General features: G+C 51.7%; 1 protein-coding gene across 4 annotated transcripts in view; it reads left to right on the forward strand.

The window, feature by feature from the left end:
- The first annotated feature begins 20 nt into the window (after positions 1-20).
- P4HA2 (prolyl 4-hydroxylase subunit alpha 2) overlaps positions 21-24425 on the forward strand; it is a 35936-nt gene continuing 11531 nt past the window's right edge. For 2 of the 4 annotated variants that reach the window (XM_006759159.2, XM_006759157.2), the window contains exons 1-9: positions 21-45; positions 199-330; positions 9057-9180; positions 9822-9918; positions 10779-10930; positions 12886-13023; positions 17813-18052; positions 19442-19635; positions 20348-20524. In XM_006759159.2, coding sequence (XP_006759222.1) covers positions 9099-9180; positions 9822-9918; positions 10779-10930; positions 12886-13023; positions 17813-18052; positions 19442-19635; positions 20348-20524 — 1080 coding nt within the window. In that variant the 5' untranslated portion in view covers positions 21-45; positions 199-330; positions 9057-9098. Of the gene's footprint in view, positions 46-198; positions 331-2759; positions 2931-9056; positions 9181-9821; positions 9919-10778; positions 10931-12885; positions 13024-17812; positions 18053-19441; positions 19636-20347; positions 20525-24425 lie in introns of those variants that run through there. The other 2 variants (XM_006759158.2, XM_006759160.2) reach the window with 2 other exon arrangements.

Below are 24425 nucleotides of genomic sequence, written 5' to 3' on the forward strand. Positions count from 1 at the left end.
GCCGAGGCTGCCTGAGGTTGGTCCCCGAGGGGCCGCTCCTGGCTGGTGAGGGCCACCTTCCTCCCTGCAGAGGGCAAAGGCTGCAGCCTGTGCCCTGACCGCCGGCTTGGTGCTCATCGAAAGACGGGCGGTGGTGTGAGAAAGTTGTGTGTTTTCTGCCCCCTCCAGACATCCCTTTCGAATGTTTTCCCTCAACAGCTGCGGAAACCTGTGATAACTGCTGAGCTCAACAGACGGACCCTTCCCTGTCGGACACTGTAAGGCGCTGCTAGCCCAGGGAACCGACCAGCTGGACTGGAAGACGGGGAAGTCCAGGCCCAGCGCAGGGTGGTGAGTGCTGTGCTGGAGGGAGCCCCGGCTGCCGGTAGTTGGTAGAGGACACGATGCTTCGGGTCAGAGGGCTTCCTGGAGGAGGTAACTTATTCACTGGAGTGGTCAGATGAAGCTGAATATCCCATAGGATAACCTGGACAGAGGAGCAGCCTGTGTGAGGGAGCAGCCCCCAGCAAGGTGATGGGCGAAAAGACACTTGGAGGTAGCTGCCCATGGACCCGTGCACAAGAGCCTCAAGTGAGGGGACAGTGTCTCGCACTGAGCCTTGGAGGGTGCTCAGCGAGCCCTTGCAGCAGGAGGGTGGACCAGGACAACGGGTGGGCCCTGGCCTCTGCATGCTAATCGGACATCTTTAAGATGCTGGAGAACAGCAGAGTCCCTTCCAAGGCGGAGATCTGTGTCCTCTGCTGGAGAGGGACACCTTGGGCCTTGTGTTTCTTGATGGAAACCATCTGAAGCCCGGCAGCCTCAGCCCTCCTGCAGGAGATCCTGGCCCTGAGAACAGGGGATGGGGAATGTCACTCTGTAGCGTAGGGCGTTCTCAAGTGTCTCAGGGTTTGCAGAGATCCCCTGTTCACCTCAGCACTTATAGAATGTTCTTGCAAGCTGTTGCTTCTTCTCTGCCCATGTCACATCCGGGGCAACAGATTCCATAGTTTAGTTCTCTAAGAAATGGACCAAGATTTCCTTTGGCTTGTGCTTAAACTAATCCTGAAGTGTCCAGAGTGCAGTGCTCTCACTGTGGTTCGGGGCCTCAGGGCTCAGCTGCTTCTTTCACCTCTTCTGCTCACCAGATCGTTGGGCTCTGAATCCTTTTCTTGTAGTGCCTCCTCATTCTCAGACGGCCAATCGTGTCCACTCTGTGGGCCTGCCAAGGAAGCCACGTAGCAAGGATGGAGTGAGCTGGCTGGGGGCCTCATCCCAGAGATGCTGTCATGCTGGGCCACCGTAGGGCTCAGCCAGCAGACGTGGTGATGCCTAGTCTGTGGCTTCTGATAGGCCCTTCTGCCCTGTCGCAGGCTCTGAAATGGGATGCCCAGGAGAGTATTTACTTTGCTGGTTCAGCCTGGCCATAGCCGATCTCTGTTTATTCCTTGAGGACATCCTGTGTGCCTGGCTTCTGCTTAGAACACGCCTGGGGCCGGAAAGAGGGTGGAGCAGGAGGAGGTGGCAGCAGTATTCTTGCCCATGGGTAGCTCATAATCTCTCTGAGATTGTTGCTTCACGCTGGCAGCTGGCCCTGTGCCAGGGGAGGAGCCCAGACGCGAGCGCTCATCAGAAGGAGAGGCTGCGAGGGTGCAGCCCTGAGGAATGAGTGGGGTGAGGGAATCTGGGATCTACTCATTTCCTGAGAGGACCTCGCTTTTTGACTCTGCCCTCCTCCATTATTGGGAGGGTCTGAGGCCCATCTGTGGCCACGTTGGCTGATAGTGTGCTTGGGCTGGTGGGTGTGTCCCTGGATCCTGGGATCTGTCAAGAATTTAATCTTATGCAGATGGAGGTTGGCAGGAAATGCTGTGATGCAGGCACGTGCAGCTGGACCCAGAAAGTTGCTCAAATCTAGCAATTTGGACTTTTGAAGTGCTCCAGGCTGGGACACCAGCCTGTCCTGGAGCAGAGAGGGCTGGCTGGTGGCTCCTGTGGCCTTGGGTTTGTGCTGGGGACGTGGAATGAGGGATAGAGTTTTTATTCTTAGAAAGAGCAGAGGGGAATGAAAAATATAGCCTAGACTTCTTGGAGCTGTGGGAGAGAGTTTTTAAGTGGTATCACTGCAACGCAGAGGATTAAGTTAAGTGTCTGGGTAGTGAGTACTCCGGCTCAGGTAGAATCTGTCTGAACCTGATCACAGAGCAGCCTCTGCTCTAACCCTTTCAGCACGTACTTGCTAGAATATAGCCTGTTTTTGTACCTAGAACTCCTGAGGGCCAGGGTGTGACCAAGATCCTTAGGCCCTGTACTTGTAGGAACTTGGAGTGAGCAAGTCAGAGGCATAGAAATACATGAGCTCCAAGAGCAGTGGTCGGCAAACTCATTAGTCAACAGAGCCAAATATCAGCAGTGATTGAAATTTCTTTTGAGAGCCACGTTTTTTAAACTTAAACTATATAGGTAGGTACATTGTTATTAACTTAATTAGGGTACTCCTAAGGCTCTTAGGAAGACAGTATTGGTCCAGTGCCCTACCTTTTGCCAGAGAACTTCCCTTCCTTGGTGAGATATAGAGCCAGTAATTGACCAGTTCCAGGGCTATTCCATGTTGGCTAGTTAGTGAGGGGTCCTGGATTGTGAGAGAGCCACAACTCCCTAACTCCCCCTAATTCCCTCTAACTCCCTCTTTCCTGAACAACTGTTTCTTCTTTTTTAGTACTCCTGGGACCTGGAGATTGCCCAATTTTTGCCTTGTTTTCATCTTCACTGTTCCCTAGACTGGACCTTCTTCCTCTCTAGGGATCAGCTGGACAGCTGGCTGATTCAGGTCCACTGATGTTCCTGCAGTACTCTTCATGCTGATGACTGGTATAAATTGTGCCTTGTGCTGCTGGGCTGCCCACCGACCTCTGTCATCTCATTCAATCCTCACAATAGCCCTATGAAATGTAGGTCCTAATATTATCACCATTATATAGATGGGAAACTTGAGGCTCAGAGACCCATAGCATTGTGGTCACATAGCCAGGAAGTCATGGGGGAGCTGAGGTTTAGCTCGGGCTGTCTACTGGACAGCCCCAGGGTGGGTGTGCCTGCCTACTGGACTATACTGCCTTGCCCTGAGCTGGGCTGGCTGGTCATTTGTGATGGGTGTCTAGGGAAGGGGTGTCTATCACCTGCACTCAGGGCACCATGTTCCTCTCTTTGGGGTCCATGTCACTGTCTGCCTTTTGGAAGGACCTACCAGGGATGTCATGAAGTTGCATTGTGGGTCACAATAAAGTCCTTGACCAGAGCAGGCCAGCTGTGCCAGGCAAAGTGTGGCTCTCGTTTTTGGGAGGACCTTGTGCTGTAAGCCAACAGATGTTACTGATGGGGATTGAATGGCAGCAGTATTTAGTGGAAAGTATGTTTTGGGTTTGAGTCTCAGCTCTGCCAGTGATTTTCTGTAGCATGCCAGATGTGCAGGAAATGCTTAGCCTCAGTTATCTATCTTCTAGAGGCCCGATGCACGAAATTCATGCATGGGGGGCGGGAGAGGTCCCTCAGCCCGGCCTGCACTCTCTCACAATCCTGGACCCCTCACTCCTAACTGCCTACCTGCTGGCTCCTAACTGCCCACCTGCTTGCTCCTCACTGCCTCCCTGCTCACTCGTTACTGCTTGGCTCACGGCTCCTTAGCATTGCCATGGAGGTGGGAGAGGCTCCCGCCCTGGCTGCTGCGCTGGCTTCTGGCTGAGCAGTGCTCCTGCTGTGGGAATGCACTGACCACCAGGGGGCAGCTCCTGCGTTGAACATCTGCCCCCTGGTGGTCAGTGCCTATCATAACGACCGATCATTTTGGTCGTTCTGCCATAAGGGTCGCTGGGCTTTTATATATATCGATAGCTGAAATGGAGATGATAATCTTGTTTACAAGATTTGGGTGAGGTTTGAAGGTAGAAATGAAAGGTTTTTGGAAATAAATATAGTGGTTATCTTAGCCTAGTTCCCAGAAACCAGCTTGAGGCAGAGCTTAAGTGCTGAATGCTTTATTGCAGCGGTTCTCAACCCTTTGACGTGACCTCTTTGGCGGTTGAATGACCCTTTCACAGGGGTCGCCTAAACCATCCTGCATAGCAGATATTTACATTACGATTCATAACAGTAGCAACATTACAGTTATGAAGTAGCAACGAAAATAATTTTATGGTTGTGTCACAACATGAGGAACTGTATTTAAAGGGCCAGAAGATTGAGAACCACTGCTTTATTGGAAGGTGCACTTGCAGGGCAGCAAGAGTGAGGGAAAGGCAACTGAGGCAGAGATGGATGGGAAGCAAATTCAGGATGGCGCTTTAGCAAGCTGCCCAGTCTGCACAGAGCAGCACCAGTTGTTTAGCCCTGTGGGCCATCTCTGGGCGAGCTCTACAGAAAGTCCATGTGGCAGAACAGTTTCACAGTGGAGGCCCTGAGAGGAAATTCATCTGCTGACCTCCTCTGTCTTCTGCCCTTCACTGGTCAGAGCTGCCTCATGAGGAGTTACCTCCCTCTGCTCCTGGGGTGCACTGCCAGGCCCTCCAGCAGCCATGGGGAAGGTGGATGTGGCGTGTCACTGGAGTCCCAAAGTAGTGGGGAGAGCCAGAGATTTGGAGCCCGACAGTCTCCTCCACTTGGTCTGAGGCGAGTCAGTGGTCCAGGAGCTAGGTGAGGCCAAGAGAGTTTGAGACAGTACGTCGGGTGCATCCAAATCAGTGGCATGTGGATTGTGTGCTTGTGTGGAGTTCCTTCCTGGGAGTTAGTCTCACCTGCTAAGTCTCTGCCAAGATAGTGACTGAATAACCAACTGGGCTTTTGCAGGTCGATTTTTACAGCCTTCTCTGCTGCTTCGTTCCCTGTTTACTAAAGTAGGAGACTGTGGTGTTGATGGTTCCCAAGGGGGAAGTACGCATCTACGTGTTCACGGACGGGACAGAGAGAGTGTAAAGATAGATAGAGATGAACACCTAGCCTTCATTAGGTTCTCCGTGAAGGACAGTATTTTTCTTGTGAGGTGGTAGTTGAAGGTATGAAACCTGGAGTCATGAGATGGGGCTGGAGAAGGCAGTGGGGCCGAGTCACGCAGAGTTCAAAAGGCTCTTACAGCTGAGGAGTTTAGGCTTTATCCTGAGGGCATTGGAGAGGGTTCTTAGCGAGACAGACCAAAGGAGGGGCTGCAGTAAGTCATGCTGGCTGCTTTGTAGAGCAGAGGTGGGTGGGAGGCCAGATGAGATGAGAAAGCAGTGCAGGCCGGGGCCAGCGGGGCAGCAGGAGGGATTTGGGGATGGCTCAGGCCAGGTGATGACTGAGGCATGACATCAGGTAAGGAGAGTAGGTGCCTCCCATCCTTCCCTGGGGTGCCAGTGACAGCAGCTCGTGGGCCTGGCGGGGCCTGCGGGACCTCTGCACAAGTCTAGGTTGAGCACGCCTGTCCTCTTGACTTTTCCATCCTGGAGTTGGGAGGCAGAGCCGCTGGGGGGAGCCCTGTTCAGGCAGGTTTGGCTCCTTTACAGAGGCAGGCAGCCTCTTGTTCATTGCCAAGCAAGCCCTGTTCTCAGCAAACCCATGTTCTGTCTCTAGGCTGTTAAATATATTGTTAGAAGGCAAGCTGTTGCATTTGGGCTGCAGCTGGGAGCTTGGCAGAGGTTTTTGCCTGATGAGGTAAGGGGAGAAGCTAAGGACGCTCGCTGCTGGTTTGCAGCTGGAAACATCTTTCCACGGCCATTTGGCCAGGTTGTAAATGTCCTTTCCAAAGAGAGGGCTTGTTGGGGACTCTGATTGTATGTCTTGGAATTGCCTTGTGCTTACAAGCAGTGCCAGTCATCTGGTGGGTGGATCACTGTCACTTAGGTGTTGGCAGGATTTGGAGTACCTCCCTGTGGGGGTCCAAACTTGGGCTGCCAGGCTGCTCTGGAGTCCGTTGGAGCGGGCCTGCTTTGTTTTCTTTTCATTTTAAGCATATCAGAAAATATGTTCCAGATTTCCCTAGAGCTCCTTGTAGAAAGTTTAGGTAATACAAATAAGCATAAAGAGGAAGATAAAAGTATTTCTCCAAGATACAACTAGGTTTATGATTTTCTTCTTGCGTATGTATGTGTATGCATAAATTTATATATGCATATACACACGTATATAAATACATTTTTCCTTGTAAAATGAGAGCATAGAGTACATATGTTTGGGAGCCTGCTTTTCTCACTTAACAGTATGCTTTGATCTTCACTCCATGTTAATATGCATATGGTATCCATTCTTATGCAATCCACAGCAATCCACTGTAGGGAAGAAATGCACAGTTTTCTGTTGTGGTAGTTTTCCTAACTTGAACAAATCTGCAGTCAAGTATTACTTGTTGAGTGCCTGATATGGGCCAGACATGGTTCTAAACTCGGGATGCAGCTCAAATAAAACTCAGTATTGGTTTTCTGTTCTGGCTCAGTGCCACTTCGTTTTTCATAAAAAGAGGTTTCACATTGCCCATTTCCAGGCCAACATGGATTTCTGAGGGCACCTGGGAGGGCTTCCAGCAGCCCTGGACACTTTGTGGGGGCATAGGGCAGACACACAAACTCCTGCCTACTCTGTCCCAAGTAAGCTCTGAGTACAGGTCTGAGTGGGATGGGCTGGCATGTGGGTGGGTGGCCTTGCCCACACTGTGGGACACAGCCGATCTTGGATGTTGCTTCCTCCCAGCCTGACCCGTTTTGTACAAAGCCTTCAGTGTTCAGCGGCCTAAGACCAGGAGAATGATGGGGCTCCAGGGCACCCATGCCTGCGGTGGCAGTGTTGATTGTGGCAGTTTGGGGGCTCCTTGGGGGTGTCTCGCTCACTGGGCCAGCAGAGTCGTTGTCCCCCTCCTCCATCAGAGCAGGACTTTGCTCGCTCTTGGGAAGCCATTTCCCAGAACCCTATCTGATATTCTTTGGAGCTCTGCCTCCAGGCTGGGATTTGTGGATGGGCTCCGTCTAAGCCAGGCAACACATTCCAGGGAAATGACAGCTGGTATTTACATAATGAAGGAACCTGGGTGCTTCTTCCTATGTCTGTAAGGCACGAACCGTGGACAGTGTCACCAGGGTGGCTTGAAAGGAGTGAAGGAGCTTCTCCCTCCCTTGAATTTGTGCAACTGGCAACACACAGGGGAGAAGCGCTGGGGTCCCCCACTTCCAACCGTGTCTGGTCTGGTCTACTACAAACATATAGGACGTGCTCTCCTGGGCTAGTCAAGCCTCTTGAGAGATAAGGAACAGACACCACGCCTGTGGAAAGGACTTGTGTAAGCAACAAGAAAGGCCTTCTGGAATCCTGGGCGGAGATGCAGTACGGCAAGCCTGGGTGCAGACCTGTGGCTGCAACAGGGAGGACCCGGACCCCACCTCAGAGCTAGCCAGTCTCACTCCCCTTCTCTCTGTGATTTGCTTTCCTCTTCTGCCCTCACTCCATGATGCACCCCTTAGCATAGTACTCCCTACCCGACAGCAGATTCTGGGCTGAGAGCTCTGGTCCCGTGTATATCTGGGCCCCCAACATGTAGGGCACTGATGGGCGTGCTGCTGGCTCTGTAGACACTGGGCAGGGACATGAACAAATGACGCCACTTACTTTTTCTCTCCTCTTTCTGATATGAGAACCCATTTTGGGGGTGGGGGTTGTGGTTGAGCCTCTTGGAGCCTAGCCTGGAACTGTAGTGGATTGGAATTTCTTCTGAAAAGGTGAGGTGAGGAATGGTGGGTGTGATAAACTAACATTTTGGGGGGAAGCATTTTTTGTTGTTGTGAATCTTTACCAGAGGATATTTTTTCTATTGATTTTTAGAGAGAGTGGAAGCGGGGAGAGACAGAGAAAGAGAAACATCGATGTGAGAGAGGCACATTGATTGGTTGCCTCCTGCATGTGCCCCAAACAGTGCTGGGGATCAAGCCTGCAACCCAGGTACGTGCCTTAGACCAAAATTTCTTCTGAAAAGGTGAGGTGAGGAATGTGTAGACGATCTAACCACTGAGCAACTGGCTAGGGTAGGGCAGGGCAAGGGAGCATTTGTGTCTTCTTTATTTTCCTTGTTTGCTTTAAGTAAATTTCCTGTGGGGCTTGGCCGAAATAGAGCAGGAAGAGGAGGGACTGGCAGTGCTGGGCTCAGACGGGTGCTGGTCCTCCATCATGCCCGGGGCTGCGTGGCTGAGCTCAAAATGGCTCAGTTGTGTATTCGGGTCCACTGCCAGAGGGGCTTGCTCAGGTTGTGCCTGCTGCCTTCAGAGCTGGGCTGGCTCTTCTAGGCTGATGAGGAGGTAGCAGCTGGCCTCTTACCCATCAGCAGCACAGCCCAGCACAGCCTGGGGTTTCGGTCCTCTGTGGCTGATTTGTTTTTGTATCCAGTGTGCCTCGTTCAGTGCCTGGCATATGTGAGTCTTTAGTAAATATTTGTGAATGGTGCCTTGCCAGTGAGGACAGCACCGGCCACGGAGCCTCACTACAGGAAGAGCAGTGTCTGCCCAGAGTGCCTGCTCCCAGACTGCTCTCGCTGTGGCCAGGTACAGACGGGCAGGGGTCAGTTTTTATTCCTCTTCTGGCCAGCCCTCAGCCATACGCTTCATTGTGGGTGTGGGTCCCTGGAGTCATAGTCTGTCAGTTTCTGTCATTGCCTCTTCTCTGATGTCAGTCTTCTAAGGGCGGGGGCTGCGTGTTATATTTGGGTCCCCAGCACCTGGCGCGCTGTCTTGGTGCGTGAGTCGGAAGGAAAGACGGAAATAGATGAGCAGTCTGCGAGACAAGAAGGTGTGGGCCAGAATCTCAGACTTGCAGATTGTTAGGACCAGAGGTGGCGGTGCCCCATGCGGGTTAGCTTTCCCATATCGCCGGTGGCTGCCAGGAGCCAAGAGGGCAGAGTCTCTCCCAAGGGCATGTGACCCTGGTTTACCTCCCGATGGTCCTGAGTATCCTTAGCTTCCGTGTGCTAGGTCAGGGTATTTGCATGTTTGAATGTGTGTGTGTGTGCAGTGCACATGTGTAGGTGTCTCCTCACCTAATTTCTTTCTTTTTTTTTTTTACTGTTGATCCAGTGCCTGTCACCAAATACCTTACAGACACTCCCCTTTGTGACCATGAAACTCCAGGTGCCCGTATTGCTGGTGGCCTGGTTTGGCGTCCTGGGCTGTGTGCAGGCTGAATTCTTCACCTCTATCGGTATGTGCCCACAAGACTACCACCTACCTGAGCAATATTTGGCTCAAGTGCCAGGGTGAGATGGCCTCACCCACTGGTTTCGACAAGTTCTAGGGAGAGTGGCACTCGCAGAGTTGCCAGTTCCCCTCTGAGGCCCTGACGACCTGGTTGCCTGGGAGTCAGCTGTCTCAGCCGGGCCTCCTCCCTGGGAAGCGTAGGCTCCTCCTGGGCTGCCTGGCCTTCCTGTCTTCCTCCCAGACCAGAGGATGGTTCTGAGCAGAGAACATTCTGTGGCTGGTGGATCCAGTTCTTCTTCTGGCCTAAAGACTCAGAGCTTGTTTCCATGTGATGAAGCCTCCAGGATGTCCAGGCTCCAGTGACATGACCCATCTGTGTGATGGTGAACGAATGAGATTTGGGGTTTCTCCCCTAAGGCACCCCCAGTGCACTTACCTCACATCCCCTTGGGGCCTCACTTCTCTTCCTGAAGCTGGGGGCCAGGACCATGTGAGGGCCTAGATCCCCTTTAACTCCAGGTCCCCGTGAGAGCTGACCTGCTCGTGGCCCAGGGACTTGCCTCTGTGAGGATGTTCTATGCCCCAGGAAGGGGGCTGGACACCTCTCACCCGTTTCTCACTGGCCCTTTCTCCTCTCCCTCACAGGGCACATGACAGACCTGATTTACGCAGAGAAGGACCTGGTGCAGTCTCTGAAGGAGTACATCCTTGTGGAGGAAGCCAAGCTCTCCAAGATTAAGAGGTGTCCAATGTCCCAAGGCCCCACACCTACCTGAGTCAGCCCTCCTGCCCCCCAGGGGGTGCCCATAAGAGGAAGCCATCGAGTACACTGTGTGGCTGGCCAGGCAGTGACTTCATGGAGTCCTCCAGGGTGGCTCTAGTGGGCTGAGGACTCTGCTTTTTCCTTTCTGTTTAAGAGTCTCTTTGTATATGTCAGGGTCCCAGATCTTATCTAGATTAAGGGGCTCGAAGGATCGTGGGGAGTTATGCATTTATTTTTGTTGTTGTTGTTAATCCTCACTGGGGGATGTTTTTCCATTGATTTTTAGAGACAGTGGAAGAGAGGGGGAGAGACAGAGAGAGAAACATCGATGTGAGAGAGACACATCGATTAGTTGCCTCCCTCACGCGTCCCAACTGGGGCCGGGGATGGAGCCTGCAACTGACAACCTAGGTACATGCCCTTGACTGGAATTGAACCTGGGACCCTTCAGTCCGCAGGTTGATGCTCTATCCATTGAGTCAAATCAGCTAGGTTTCATTTAAAAATATATACATATTTTTTATTGATTTCAGAGAGGAAAGAAGGGGGGGGGAGGGAGAGAAAAAAAAACATCAATGATGAGAGACACCGATCGGCTGTCTCCTGCACGCCCCCTACTGGGGATCAGCCTGCAACCCAGGCATGTGCCCTGGCTGGGAATCAAACTGCGACCTCTTGGTTCATAGCTCAATGCTCAACCATTGAGCCACAGTGGCTGGGCTGTATTCATTTTTTATTGCCTCTTGATGAAAGCGTCCTAAATCTTACCAGGAAAATTACCACAGGTCAAGGCCCATGTGGGTGGGTGTGTTAGTCTTCCTTTTCCTCTGGTTCCACAGCTGGGCCAGCAAAATGGAAGCCCTGACCAGCAAGTCTGCTGCTGACCCCGAGGGCTACCTGGCCCACCCTGTGAATGCCTACAAACTGGTAAAGAGGCTGAACACAGAGTGGTCCACGCTGGAGGACCTGGTCCTGCAGGACTCCGCTGCAGGTGAGGGGCCGTGAGCAGGTGCTTGGGTGAGCCGGCATGTTCCTATGCTCGCGCCTGGGGAGTGTGTGTCTGAACGTGTCCTGGGACTGGGTGTGGGTGGGCATGTGCAGTGTGTGAACATGTGCCCTGTCACCTCACGACTCTCTTCACCTCTGTGGGATCTGGCAATTGGGTGTCTTTGTTTTTGAATATGTACTAGTAATCAGTTCTTGCCTTTCCCTAGTGTTTTCACTTCTCTTTTTGGGTAGGATTTTTTTTTTCTAATTATACTTTAGTAATACATTTTTATAAAAAGTTGGAAAATACACAAACAATCACATAAGGAAATTATATTTCTTAATCCAATTGCCTAGTGATAAGCACTCAAATTCCAGTTTTTTTACACATGCATATACTTTAAAAAAAAAAAAAGGGGAGCCATACATATGTATCAGGGATGCAAGCTCACTTGCTCTGAGGGACCAAATGAGTTAACAGAAGTGAGTCAGGTGGCTGGGTGATGGGGCCAGCTCAAGCCTCATCTAAATTCATTCCCATTCATATCTTTTGTTTTTTAACTTTTCCCCCCTTCATTTATATATATTTTTATTTTATTTTTTTATTGCTTAAAGTATTACAAAGGGCATTATCATTTATATTTTTAGATATGAAACATATTTTTTGATGGATTTGTGACATAAGATTATACAGTTTTCCTGAACTTTGCAGCTTCTCTATCTGTCCATTAAATGTTCTGAAACATCATTTTCATGGCTGGGCAGTCATGTGTTATACTGGTGTTGTGTAAACTGGTCAAGTCAGTGGGCGTGGCATTGTTTCCACATCATCAGCTGTCTTGCACGTACATCTTTGGTCATTTTCTTAGGATTCATTCCTGTTTGCAGGTCTGTGAACTTCTTTAAAGTTTTAACTGTGCTTCCTGCTTTCACTGTGATAGAACTTCCTATGCTTTCACATTTTCCTCTCAACAGGAGATGGTGGGGTGGGCCCTCCTGCCTCCCAGCCCTGGACTCAGCCTCCAGGACTCTGCCTCTTCCCCCTGAGTTGGGAATGCTGCTTCACTTCACTCTACTTGTTTCTCTGGCTGAGGCATTTCAGTCCATGTGGCCAGACTGGGTTGGGCTTGGCTGGAGGCAGGGTGGCCTCTGGGGAGAGATTGGTGAGCTCAGCTGGGCTGGAGCCGTGCCCAGTGAGCTCACTGCTTCCAGAAGCTGTGGCTGCCTTTCCCAGACCCCTGCCTCCCAGCCTGGGCCTGTAGCTCAGAACTGACTGTTCCTTCTGCTCTGTGGAAGAATAAACCTGCTTAGATGATCACCTGCTCGGATGACCTCCTGTCTGCTTGGGTGACCTCCCACTCTCCATTCTTGTTTTCCATGCCCCACCCCCACCATCAGCATCTGTTTTCTTTGGAAAATCTTATCATTATCTGGAGGAGACAAGATAGGCCCATAGAGCAATAGGTTCTTTTCGCCTCCACCTTTCAGAGTTATTTCCCCTGAAATGAGGGGGCATGTTGACAGTGTGGCTTTTTGGGGGATAGGGTGGGGGTATTTTTTCTTTTTACTAAATTATAAAGTAGTGTCCCTGACTGTGCAGTCATGAGGAAGACAGCATTGCTGCTTCTTTCCCCAGGCAAGGCTAGGAGTGGATGTTTGAGCCGAGGCTGTGAGAGTAGGTGGCTATGGATGCTGCTGCTTTGGGGAAGAGACTGGGAAGAAATGGCTTTGGAGTTCTCCTCCCAGTTCTCAGGTCACAGGCAGAATTGCAACCCCTGAGTCAGCACAAAGGGTTTTCCACCTGCTGGAGTCCTGAGGTTGTAAGAGGTGGAAGGGAAATAACCTTTGATGGAGGGGCAGGGAAATTGCAGAGACACTCCAGTGAGTGCCTTTTTGGTCCCAGGTGGAATTCTGCCCCCAGATCAAGGGTAACTTCTTGTTCTCACTCTCATTTGGAAGGTTTTATTGCCAACCTCTCAGTACAGCGGCAGTTCTTCCCCACCGACGAGGACGAAACGGGAGCCGCCAAGGCCCTGATGAGGCTTCAGGACACATACAAGCTGGACCCAGACACGATTTCCAAAGGGGAACTCCCAGGTAACTCGCCACTCTGGGCTTTGCCTGTCCAGCCTGTGATTCTGCTACAGTGTCTGGGCAGGATTGGAGTCACTGCCCACTTGTGGTCTCTCCCCCCAGGCGGACTGTCACCTCTGGGGGTGAGCCTCTCTTGGGTTTCCAGTTGGTGCCAGTCTCCCCTTCCCATGGAAGCTGTCTCCCCAGAGCCCTGGCCCACAGCCTTCCTCCCTGTATTAGCCAGTTCCTCTCCTGAACCTCAGAGGAAGCTGAGGCTGCTGCTCAGGCCCCCTTGGCTCCTGCTCCTAGACCACCACTCAGATCTGCCCAGACCCACTTCTGCCCCCTCCCTTTGATTTCTTCTTGCCCAAGACTGATCTCGTGACTCCCAGCCCTGTGTCCTATGTGCCCTCAGTTGCAGTTCTGTCCCTTTCATTCTGTGTGTACCTCTCTGGGCTCTACCTGCCCCTGAGCTCACACACAGCTCTGTTCTAGCTCATCTTACAAATCTTCCCCCAGGATCCAAGGCCCTTCCGAGTGTCTACTGCTGATCTAGTTCTTTTCCCTCCTGGTGAAGCTGCTGAACAGACATCTAGTTTCTCTCCACTTCCTTGACTCCCATGCCCTCCTGAACGCACAAAGTTTGGCCTTCCCCTCCCCCTCCTGTCCGCCAATCCTGCAGCTGTAAGGTCACCAGTGGCCAGTCAGCCTGTAAAGCCCTCTAGAGGACAGCTTTCAGGCATGATGTTCTTTCACGTTTATGCAGCATGTGAAACACCGATTGCCTGATATTCACCCTTTCTTTGAATTTTGGGACACTGATCTCTGCCCTTTCTCTTTTGGCATCTATGGTCATAGTCTTCTCTCTCCCTCTCCCTCTCCCTCTCCCTCTCCCTCCCTCTCCCATTTTTCCTCCCCAAGGCTCCTTTCCCACTGATTGCTCCAATCCTATATAATAAAAGCCTAATATGCAAAGTGTCTGACCATTCACCATTCGACCAGTAGCTATGACGCGCACTGACCACCATGGGGCAGATGCTCCGACTGGTAGGTTAGCTTGCTGCTGTGGTCCAGCCGATCAGGACTAGGCAAGTTGGGCCGGACATGCCCGGAGCCCTCCTGTGGTCCCTCCCCAGCCCTGATCATGCACCAGTGGGGTTCCTCAGCCTGGCCTGCACCCTCTTGCAATCTGAGACCCCTTGAGGGATGTTGGAGAGCCGGTTTCATAGTGGTGCATGAATCTGTGCACCGGGCCTCCCAGTACACGGATTCATGCATGGGTGTGGTCTGGCCAGCCCGCCCCAATCAGGGATGATCAGGTTGGGCCAGCTTGGGGGAGGGGATATGGGAAGTCATGGTGTGGGGGCCCATTGGGAGCAGGGCTGGCTGGGGGAAAGGGCCCCGCCCCTGATCATGGTGTGGGGTGCCCACTGGGAGCAGGGCTGGCTGGGAGAAAGGGCCACGAGTGGTTGGCGGGCCGGCCCTGCCCCCTGGTCAAACTCCCGGCCTATATATATATATCCTATATATATATAGGATATATATCTATCCTATATATATATAACTCCTTTATATATATAGGATATATATAAAAGCCTAATATGCAAAGTGTCCCCTTGGGAGTTCAACTGACCAGGAATTTGATCGCTTGCTATGATGTATGCTGACCACCAGGGGGCGGCACGGAATGAAGGAAGGCCCCAGCCAGCAGCCAGCAGCAGGGGAAGGGAGGCCCCAGTCGGCAGCTGGCAGCCACTAGGGACTGTATCTGTGCACAAATTTCGTGCACTGGGCCTCTAGTATATTTTTAAGAAGACATATTGGGTCTTTTTCTAGGGGGTTGGGGGTGTTAGACGCCAATAAACCCAGAATTCAGTTAGACTCCATTAAACCTTGGATGCTACCTCACCCAGGGGGACCCTGGAGGAGGTACGAGCACAGGAATTAGGGTTTGTGGGAGAAAGAGGCTCTCTGTTGTTGCGTGGTCAAGGCCTAGAGCCCTAGTACTGAGAAGTCTGTGAACCAGCACGGTGGGGTATAGGCTTCTTCTTAGACACCCAGGCCACGAGACCAGGGAGAAGGCAGCTCAGGGCACCTGTGAGAAGGATTGATGAGAAGAGGGAGCCACCAAGCATTGATCTTCTACCTTCTACCCATTTGCATCTTAGAGTGAGAGGTGGAGGGAGTTATTCCCTAGAATTCCAGCCCTACCTCGTGTCCTCCCTACATCCTTCCCAAGTGAGCCCAGCCGTTTCCATCAGTTGAAGTATCACCTGTACATGGATGACATCCAGATCTGTGTTCCTTGTCAAGGCTTGTCTCCTGAGATTCCAGCCAGTGTAGACAAATGCCTATGGGACATCTCTACTTGGATGTCCCACTGGGCTCCTCAAAATTCACATGTCCCAAACTAAAATCCTTGTCCTTCTTACAGCTGTCTACCCCTCTCCCTCACCCTTTATCTCAGCAAAAACACCTCCATCCAGACCTAGAGAGTATCATGCTAAGTGAAATAAGTCAGAGAAAGACATGGATCACATGATCTCACTCATATGTGGAATCTAATCAACAAAATAAACTGATGAGTGGAGTGGGTCCAGAGACATGGAAGCATGGAATAGAGTGTGGAATCTCAGAGTGAAGGTGGGTGGGAGGTAATCAACCAAAGATCTTGTATGCATATATGCATAACCCTTAGATGCAGACAGTGGGGTGGTGAGGGCCTGGGGTGGTGTGTGGAGATGGGCTGGATAGGGTTGATGGGGGAAAAAAGGGAACATATGTAATACTTTCAACAATAAAGATTAAAAATAAATAAAGAACCAGTTTTCTCCCATTAAAAAAAAAAAGGCACCTCCATCCATTGGCTGCCAAAGCCAGAATCCTAAGGCCTGTAGGTTCCACCTCCCTAATGTCTTCTGTACTTGGAGGCCCTGACTCCAGCCTCATGATCACTTCTTTCTCAATTGTATTGTTGAAGTACCATTGTGACTTGTGTATCTCCAGCGCACTCCTACACGTGGTCAATTCAGGGCTAAACCTAAATTCCTCCTACATGTGGTGTTTGAGGTCCTGCATGGCCTTATCTCTCTGGCCTCCTTGCCCTTGACTGTTCTAAGTTTCCTCACCACTCAGCTCCTTTGTTCACCTCATGCCCTCTGAAGGAACACCTTTACCCACATCAGCAGGGCTCCAAGTCTGATTGCCCTCAGCACTCAGTCAGCTCAGCTGGCACTCCAGGGAGCACTGTCTAGGGAGCACTTTGCAGGGAATAGATATTTGAGTTGGCTTCTGGGGAAGATGCTGAGTATCTGTGAATCATTTATTCCATTCTTGGCATCTGTGAGACATGTCGATAAAAGCTATAGATAATTATAATCCTAGGGATCATAGGAGATATCTTCATACATAATTTCTCCGAATTCTTGGCACAAATCCTCTAAAATTGATGCTATTATCTCTATTTCGAGATAAGAGGACTAAGACACAGAGGCTAAGTAACTTGTCCATAGTCACACAGCAGGTGGGTGCCATAGTGAAACCCACCCTGTCCCTGACCCAGAGCCCCAGCCCTCTCAGCTGTGTTACAGCCTCCATCAATGCATGTTCCTGGGCCTGCAGAGCCAGAGGAGCTCTGTGGAGATCCGTGGAGCGTGGACAGGGCCACAAGGAGCCCCCTGCCCTACCACAGGGGCTCTGGCCTGCCTACGAGCTCCACCTTGTACTTACTGTCCCCAACTTCCTATTCCACGTTGTTCCTGAGCCACCAGGGCGAGCAGGCTCTGGTCTCTGAAGCAGCCAACCGTTGCAGCAGGGGCCTCATTCCGTGCAGAGACATCAGGCAGAAAGAGCCCACTAAGAGGCAGCTCTTCCATGTCAGCCCTGTCCCACTTACTGGGTTGTAGGGAAGCTCCTTGTTTTCCATGACTGGGGTCAGGGGGATGGGGGTGGGGTGGGTCACAGCTCCTTCTTGCTCTCCATAGGACCTGCTTTCATTGTTCTCTGAACACACAGACCCTCCCACCTTGCCCCCACCTTAAAGCCTGCATCTCCCCATGGCTAACACACCACATCTTCTTGATTTTAAACTATTTTAATGGTCACTTTCCAGGGCTCAGCCCACAGTGGATGACCTATGGTCACAGGACCTGCTGAAATGATGCTCAGCAAGTTCCCTGCCACCTAACGGCCAAAGCTGGCACTGCAGCCTTGGCTCTTGGCCTCCGTTGGTGTCTCTCATGGCTCCTGCTCCTTCTTTTGCTCTTACCTCTTATGTCCCTCCCAGTGTTATTCTTCCTCTGTCCTTTGTGTATAGGTGCTCCCTGGGGCTCTGGTCTCAGCCACCTTCTCTCCTCTTTCCTCAGACTCTTCCTGGGAGCAGTTACCCTCATCCATGGCTTTAGATGCCACCTAGGTTCTGTTTTTTTATATTCAACTAATTTTATTTTACTCTCCAAACTCACACGTCCAGCTGCCCAGCAGATACCATGTGTGTGGCTCACAGGACATTCATGCTCTCCTGAAAACTACTTCTTGGTGGGTTTCCTGGGCTCCGCTGTAGCAAAGGCCCCTTCCCACTGGGGAGAAGCGGAGTCTGAGGCTAGGAGATTGGCTGTGAACCCCAACCCAAGGTAGAGCCAGCCTGGCTGTGCTCACTGTAGCAATGGCCCTTTGAGGTGTGTGGTCTGAAGCCCTGGTAAGGCTCTGCTGGGATGATGCCCCCGGCCAGCGGCCCAGGCTTCCCTGACATAGCAATCTCTCTCCCTCACACAGAGGCTCTTTGGTGCCTGACTGTTTGCCTGTCCTGATGCAGGAACCAAGTACGAGGCAGTGATGAGTGCAGACGACTGCTTTGGGATGGGCCGCTCAGCCTACAATGAAGGGGACTATTACCACACGGTGCTGTGGATGGAGCAGGTGCTGAAGCAGCTGGATGCTGGGGAGGAGGCCGTCACCACCAAGGCCCAGGTGCTGGACTACCTGAGCTACGCTGTCTTCCAGTTGGGCGACGTGCGCCGCGCCCTGGAGCTCACCCGCCGCCTGCTCTCCCTTGGTGAGAAGGTTAGGGGAAGGTCAGGTCCGGGTGGGCAGCTGACAGGAGGACTGGTTACTCCGCTGGCCACTACCTGGCCATTCTCCTAGGACTGAGCCAGTCTGACCTGTCCACTGGCAGTGGCTAATTCCTTACTGTTTTTGGACCCAGCCCAGCGACCAGCTAGCTCCTTAACCAACTCAGTTCTGTTTGGGGAATCCTCCTGCATGTTAGGAATCCTCGTGTTATGAGGCCCACAGTGCATCTGCTGTTATGCATCATGGAGGTTTCATTGTAGTTTGAGAGTAAGCTATACTCCAGGGTTGCTGCAGTGACCATGACCTGACCCTGAGTCTAACTGGTGGACTTGCCATGGCATTAGTGTTTTATGTGTCTTGTGCTATGGGACTGAAGGAGATCAAAAGCACTGCCCTGGTCAATGTGGCTTAGTGGTTAGAGGGTTGGCCCACAGACCAAAGGGTCACAGGGTCAATTCCTGGTACCTGGGTTGCAGGTTCGATCCCCGGCTCCAGTTGGGGCATGTGCAGGAGACAACCAATCAATGTGTCTCTCTCACATAGTTTTTCTCTTTCTCCCCCTGCCACCCCTCCCCCCTTCTTCCGCTCCCTTTCTCCCTTTGCTCTCTCTAAAAATCAATGGAAAACATATCCTGGGGTGAGGACTAACTAACTAAAGAAAGCATCCTTTTAGTAACATATGGGAACACCATAGTCTGGAATTTCACAGCCCAGCAAAGACTTCCTTATGCTGATGCTTGTCATGAGTCTGATGTCATAGCATAGGAGTGTCCAGCAAGACTGATGTGGGAAGAGAGCTTTGTAGATTCTGTCGTGTTAGTAAGAGCCTTGGACAGGGAGTCAGGAGACCTTTGGGCTTCAGTTTCCTCGCCCGAGGAGGGGCACAGTAATCCTGCCAGGCGTGCTCCTCGTGCTGTGAGGCCCACAAGCTGAAGCTGTGGCAGGGTCACGTAGCTGCTCTCTTTGCCAGTATTTCAGCCTGCCTTCTAGCTGTGCCCAGCACGTGATGTGGTCACCAGGGATGGGTGTGCTCTAGGGGACAGATGTCACTGGCACACAGCCAGGTCGGGAGAGGAGGCAGGACTCTGGACCTGTGTCCTTGGGACCTCCTGGGAGGCCTGAGAAGACAGCCCCCTCAGTGGCCAGCCAAGTGTGCCCCCTTTGTTGCTTCTTTTTCGTCACTGACCAGAGCAGAGAGAACATCTGCTGGATTTTCTGCTCTGACTCGCGAACCCTGATGAGGTGCTGTGGAAGGCAGGATGCTGCATGCGAGTGAGCTGCTGGGAGAGAAACTGCTTATAGAATAATTTCTCTAAATGACCTAACAGATGTTTGTGGTTTCCTGTTCCTTCTTGTTCTTTGCCTTTTCTAGACCCGAGCCATGAACGAGCTGGAGGGAATCTGCGTTACTTTGAACAGTTGCTGGAGGAAGAAAGAGGAAAAATGGCATCAAATCAGACAGAAGCTGGACAAGCGCCCCAGGACAGCATCTACGAGAGGCCCGCGGACTACCTGCCCGAGAGGGACGTCTACGAGAGCCTCTGTCGTGGGGAGGGCGTCAAACTGGTGAGACACGTGGGTGGACCAGCGGCCCAGGCCGTGGACCAGGCTTTGGCTCTGGACGGGCAGATATGGGGAGGACGTTTCTCTGTGGGTTATTTCTCAGCATCTTCCCTAGTTCTTTATAGTATCTGTTGAGGGTGACGTGTGGACGTTCTTTGAGATACAGGACAGGAGACTTTCTCCCCTCACATCTCAGGTAGATTTTCAGTCCTCTAAGTTATTGCTGAGCTCCCCTCCCAACCCCATCCTGCCCAGTTTCTGTTGGGAAAAACCCTGCATGTGGGCATTGCTCAGTTCCCAAGGGAAGTCCTGGTCTCTGTAGTAGAGATAGGACAGTTGCTGGAACTCAGCAGTTGCTGGAATTTGGTGTCGGGTAGCATTGGCCTTGAGAGCCCTGGGAGGCTCAGGTGTGGGCACTCTTGGCCTTTTCCAGGCCTGACTGCCTCGCTCCCCCCGGCCCTTCCTCCTGGAAAGGCTCCCTCTTTAAACCTACTCACATCTCTGTGAAAAAGGTCAGGGGTCACCCTCTGCCACAGACCTTGGGAAAGAAGAAGCATTGCCTGATGTTTGGGGCATCATTTTATGCCCAGCAAGCTGAGGTGGGGTGGGAGGGAGCCGCTGCTGGACACAGTGTGAGACCAGTGTCTGCAGCCAGCCAGCCTGGGACAGGGCTTAGGACTCACTCGGCTCGGGGCTGTTGCTCTGTGCTCCCCAGACACCCAAGAGGCAGAAGAGGCTTTTCTGCAGGTACCACGATGGCAACAGGACGCCACAGCTGCTCATCGCCCCCTTCAAAGAGGAGGACGAGTGGGACAGCCCGCACATCGTCAGGTACTACGACGTCATGTCTGACGAGGAAATCCAGAGGATCAAGGAGATCGCAAAACCCAAAGTAGGTGTCTCTGCAGGTCCTTCTTGGGTCCTGGTACCGTGGGGCCGTTTGTCGCTTAGCCCGCTGGTCTTGGCCAGTGTCCAGCATGAGTCTGCTGTGGACACGGTGTGACCTTGTGGGTCTCTGGGTCCAATGGGGAAGAATATTGAGGAGCCGATGTGGACAGCCAGGTCAGCTGAGCAGAGCACAGCTGCTAGGATAGAAGGGCACACGGGGCAGGGCAGGCGCACCGTGAGAAGCGTCAGCTTACCTGCTGGGAGCTGGTGTGTGTGGGTGAGATTTTAGGAGGTGCTGCCCGGCTGGGGCCTGCGGAGCTCCTGATCGTGACTGAACAGGAGGAGAGTGGTTTTTGTGGGTTTTTTTTACAATATCGAGTCTTCTCATCCAAGAGCCTTCTGGGTGTCCTCATTGGTTCATATCTCTTGCTATTGTCTTCATAAAGCCCTGCATATTTCTTCTTACGTTTATTCCTCGGTAGTTTTCTTGCTACTGTCACTTCATTTTGTTTCTTCATTATTATATTTTTACTGGTTGCATTGTTGTATTAGTTTGCGATTACATGCTAAACTGTTGATTGCATATTTCATAGTAAGAGCTAATATTGACCGAGTTCTTAAGTGTGGCAGGCCCTGTCCTAAGTGCTTAGGTCTGTTAAGCAGGCTGTGTCCTTATGTTCCTCTTCCCCATGTGGAAACTGAGACTTGTGCAGGTCACAGCGTGTCACTGAACTTATTTCTTATTCCTCTTTTGGTTTTCAGCTGATTCTCTTGGGTTGTTCAGATAGTAGCATCACCTGCAACTTAGAAAAATGTTGTCTTCTTAATATTTACAGTTCTTTTGTTTTCAATGCCTTCATGAGCTGCCCAGAACTTGTGGAGCACTGAAATAAGAGGCATCCTTATGGAGATTCTTCTGGTATTTCACTACTAAGTATGCAGTTGGCTGTTAGTTTTGTATATATGTCATCATATTATAAAGTTACTTTTCTATTTCTAGTTCATAAGCGATTTGCTTCCATTTGACATCTTTCAAAGAGAACTGCTTGCTGCCATATCCCCACCACTCCCCTGTCACTGGTCAAGAGGAGGGAGGACTCAGCTGGACCTACTGCTGCTCTGCTCCTAGTAGAATTGTAGTGGCCAAGAGGAAGCCTAGGTTCCTGTCCCGCGCCCTGGACCTCATGTTGGGTGACCTTGATTTTAGGGTACTAGCGTCAGTTGTATAATAGATGTGGCCAAGGGAGGGTCTAGCCCAGGGGTCCTCAAACTTTTTAAACAGGGGGCCAGTTCACTGTCCCTCAGACCGTTGGAGGGCCGGACTATAGTTTAAAAAAAACCTATGAACAAATTCCTGTGCACACTGCACATATCTTATTTTGAAGTAAGAAAACAAAACGGGAACAAATACAATATTTGTATTTGCATGTGGCCTGCGGGGCAGTAGTTTGAGGACCCCTGGTCTAGCCAGTATGCGTGGAGAATGGGGACCTACTCCCTCCACTTTGCACTCCCCCCATCAGCTCCAAAGCCCTCCAAGGAAGTAAAACACTTTCCTGTGTCAGAATCTCATGAGAAATTCCTCACATGTTCCTTAGACCCAGGCAGTGAAACACTTGTGTGTGTGTGTGTGTGTGTGTGTGTGTGTATGTGCAACAGGGGGTGCACGCCTGCATGTGTGTGGCAGGGGCAGTGGAGGGGATGTTGAGAAAACTTGTCTTTGAACAGAAGCCATGTGAAGAGCCAAACACGCTGACCCCTCCTTTTCCGGAGCCTGTGGGGGACAGATGCTGTGCTGGCTTTGAAGTGGGGCCGGCGAGCTTAACTTGGCCGGGGGGGAATGCTTGGCAGCTGCCTGGGAGTCCCCAGCCTGTTTTCAAAATAGCCCTGTCTGTCCTCGGGAGCAGAGGACAGCTGCCCAGGTCTCTGTGGGTGTCAGGCCAGCAGCGAGGCTCCGATGCTTGGATGGGGTCTAGCTGCCCCACAGTTGTCATCAGGGAGGAGCCGTAGGTAGGCGCTCAGGGCGGCCCTCCGTCCGGGTGCTCTGGTCGTCTTACCAGAACATGCTAGGGCAGCAGAGTGTCCAGGTTGGTTGATCGCACCTCCTGACCACCTCTGGGCCATCTGCTCCTCTCCATCCCTTCTGCTACCCCTGCCCAGACTACCATCATCTCCTGCCCTCACTTCTGCCTTGACTTCCCCACTGGCCTCCTTGTTCCCACTGTGTCCCTCCTACTCAACTTTCCTTGAGGTGTCCACAGGGATCCTTCTTACATTCAGACTATGAGTGTCCCACCCTGTATAAAAGCCTTCCCTGTTTCTTATTTGCCACAAGGTCACGTCTAGACTCAGCCCCTCCACCACTCCCCCCCACACGCACACGTGCCTCTGTAGCCTATTCTCTTCTCTTATGTCTAACTTATCGCCCACAGGCATAGTGCCACACCCATTTTCATCCCTGGCCCTCTGCATTGCCATTCCTTCCTTCTTCCGTGATGCTCCCCCACTTGACTAACTCCTGCTTACCCTTCAAGTCTCAGCTACCCGATCTCCTCCTGCAGGAAACCATTCTTTTTATATATATATATATTTTATTGAGTTTTTACAGAGAGGAAAGGAGAGAGATAGAGAGTTAGAAACATCGATGAGAGAGAAACATCGACCAGCTGCCTCCTGCACACTCCCCACCGGGGATGTGCCCGCAACCAAGGTACATGCCCTTGACCGGAATCGAACCTGGGACCTTTCAGTCCGCAGGCCGACGCTCTATCCACTGAGCCAAACTGGTTTCGGCAGGAAACCATTCTTGACCCTGCAGACTGGGCTCCCACTGACATTAAGCATGCCCCCCCACCAGCTCTTCCCGTGCTGTGCTGCACTTACCCAGCTAGTGTTCTGCCTTCCTCACTTGACTGAGTTGCATGAGGGCAGGGGCCACGTGTTCGTCACCCAGCATAGTGCCAAGCATGCAGTAGGCGCTTATTAGGTGCTTATCGAGACGAAGGGGAAGTGCTGCTAGGGTGGGATAGCTGGGTCTGTGGGCCCACCCGTGTGAGTTCATTAGGACAGTCTACAGCGGAAGCACGGGGGATGGCTCTCGGCCGCAGGTCCTTCCTGGGAGTCTATCGCTGCACCTTCTGCCGGGTTCTTGTTCCAGCATCTAGAAGGGCTCAGGAATCTGGAGAAGGCTGTGCGTAGATTGAATAGGAGTCCAGAGGCGAAAGATAATTTGGAAAGGCATTTGGGGGTCAGAGGAGCTTAGCTAAAAGGAAACTAAGATCTAAGTTTTTCTCATCGCAGGACCCCATGCCTTTTATTAACACAATTTGTCCTGAGGCGAGGCAGAGATACACACTTCAAAGGGTATACACACACATTGTCAGAATGGGGGAATTAGCCTACGGCTGTTCAGGTGTTTGGCCAGTAGGAGGCAATAACATGTAGATTAAGATGCCCTGAGCTGATCTGGCAGCAAACAGTCAATTTAATATATCCTATTCAGGTTTGGGGAAATGCCCTCAGCCATTCCCAACAGGTGACTACATGTATGACTCAGCCCTTGTTGAGTCCCCAAGTTCCATCAACCTTTTGATGAAACTCTTGCAATTATGACATGCTAGAATTGGCTTTTGTCACCTGTCTATGGAGACTGGGGAGAGATGAGGTAGTGAGGGCTGTGCGTGTATGTGAAGTGTACATGTGTGCATGTGAGGTGTATATGTGAGGTGGCTGCTTCCAGGCAGCAGTTCACTTATGTCCCAATTCTATCATCTGACCTTTTGAGACTTTACCTAAGGGGGTGGGATCCGTGCCGCCTGTATGTGCTCCTGCAGCAGCGGGAGCCAGTGTAAGCTGGGGCAGCAAGAGACTGTTTAGTTAGGTTTAGCAGAGGAGGCCACTGAGGT

The sequence above is a fragment of the Myotis davidii genome, unplaced genomic scaffold (genome assembly GCF_000327345.1).
Source record: "Myotis davidii unplaced genomic scaffold, ASM32734v1 scaffold456, whole genome shotgun sequence".
NCBI classification, from domain to species: Eukaryota; Metazoa; Chordata; class Mammalia; order Chiroptera; family Vespertilionidae; genus Myotis; species Myotis davidii.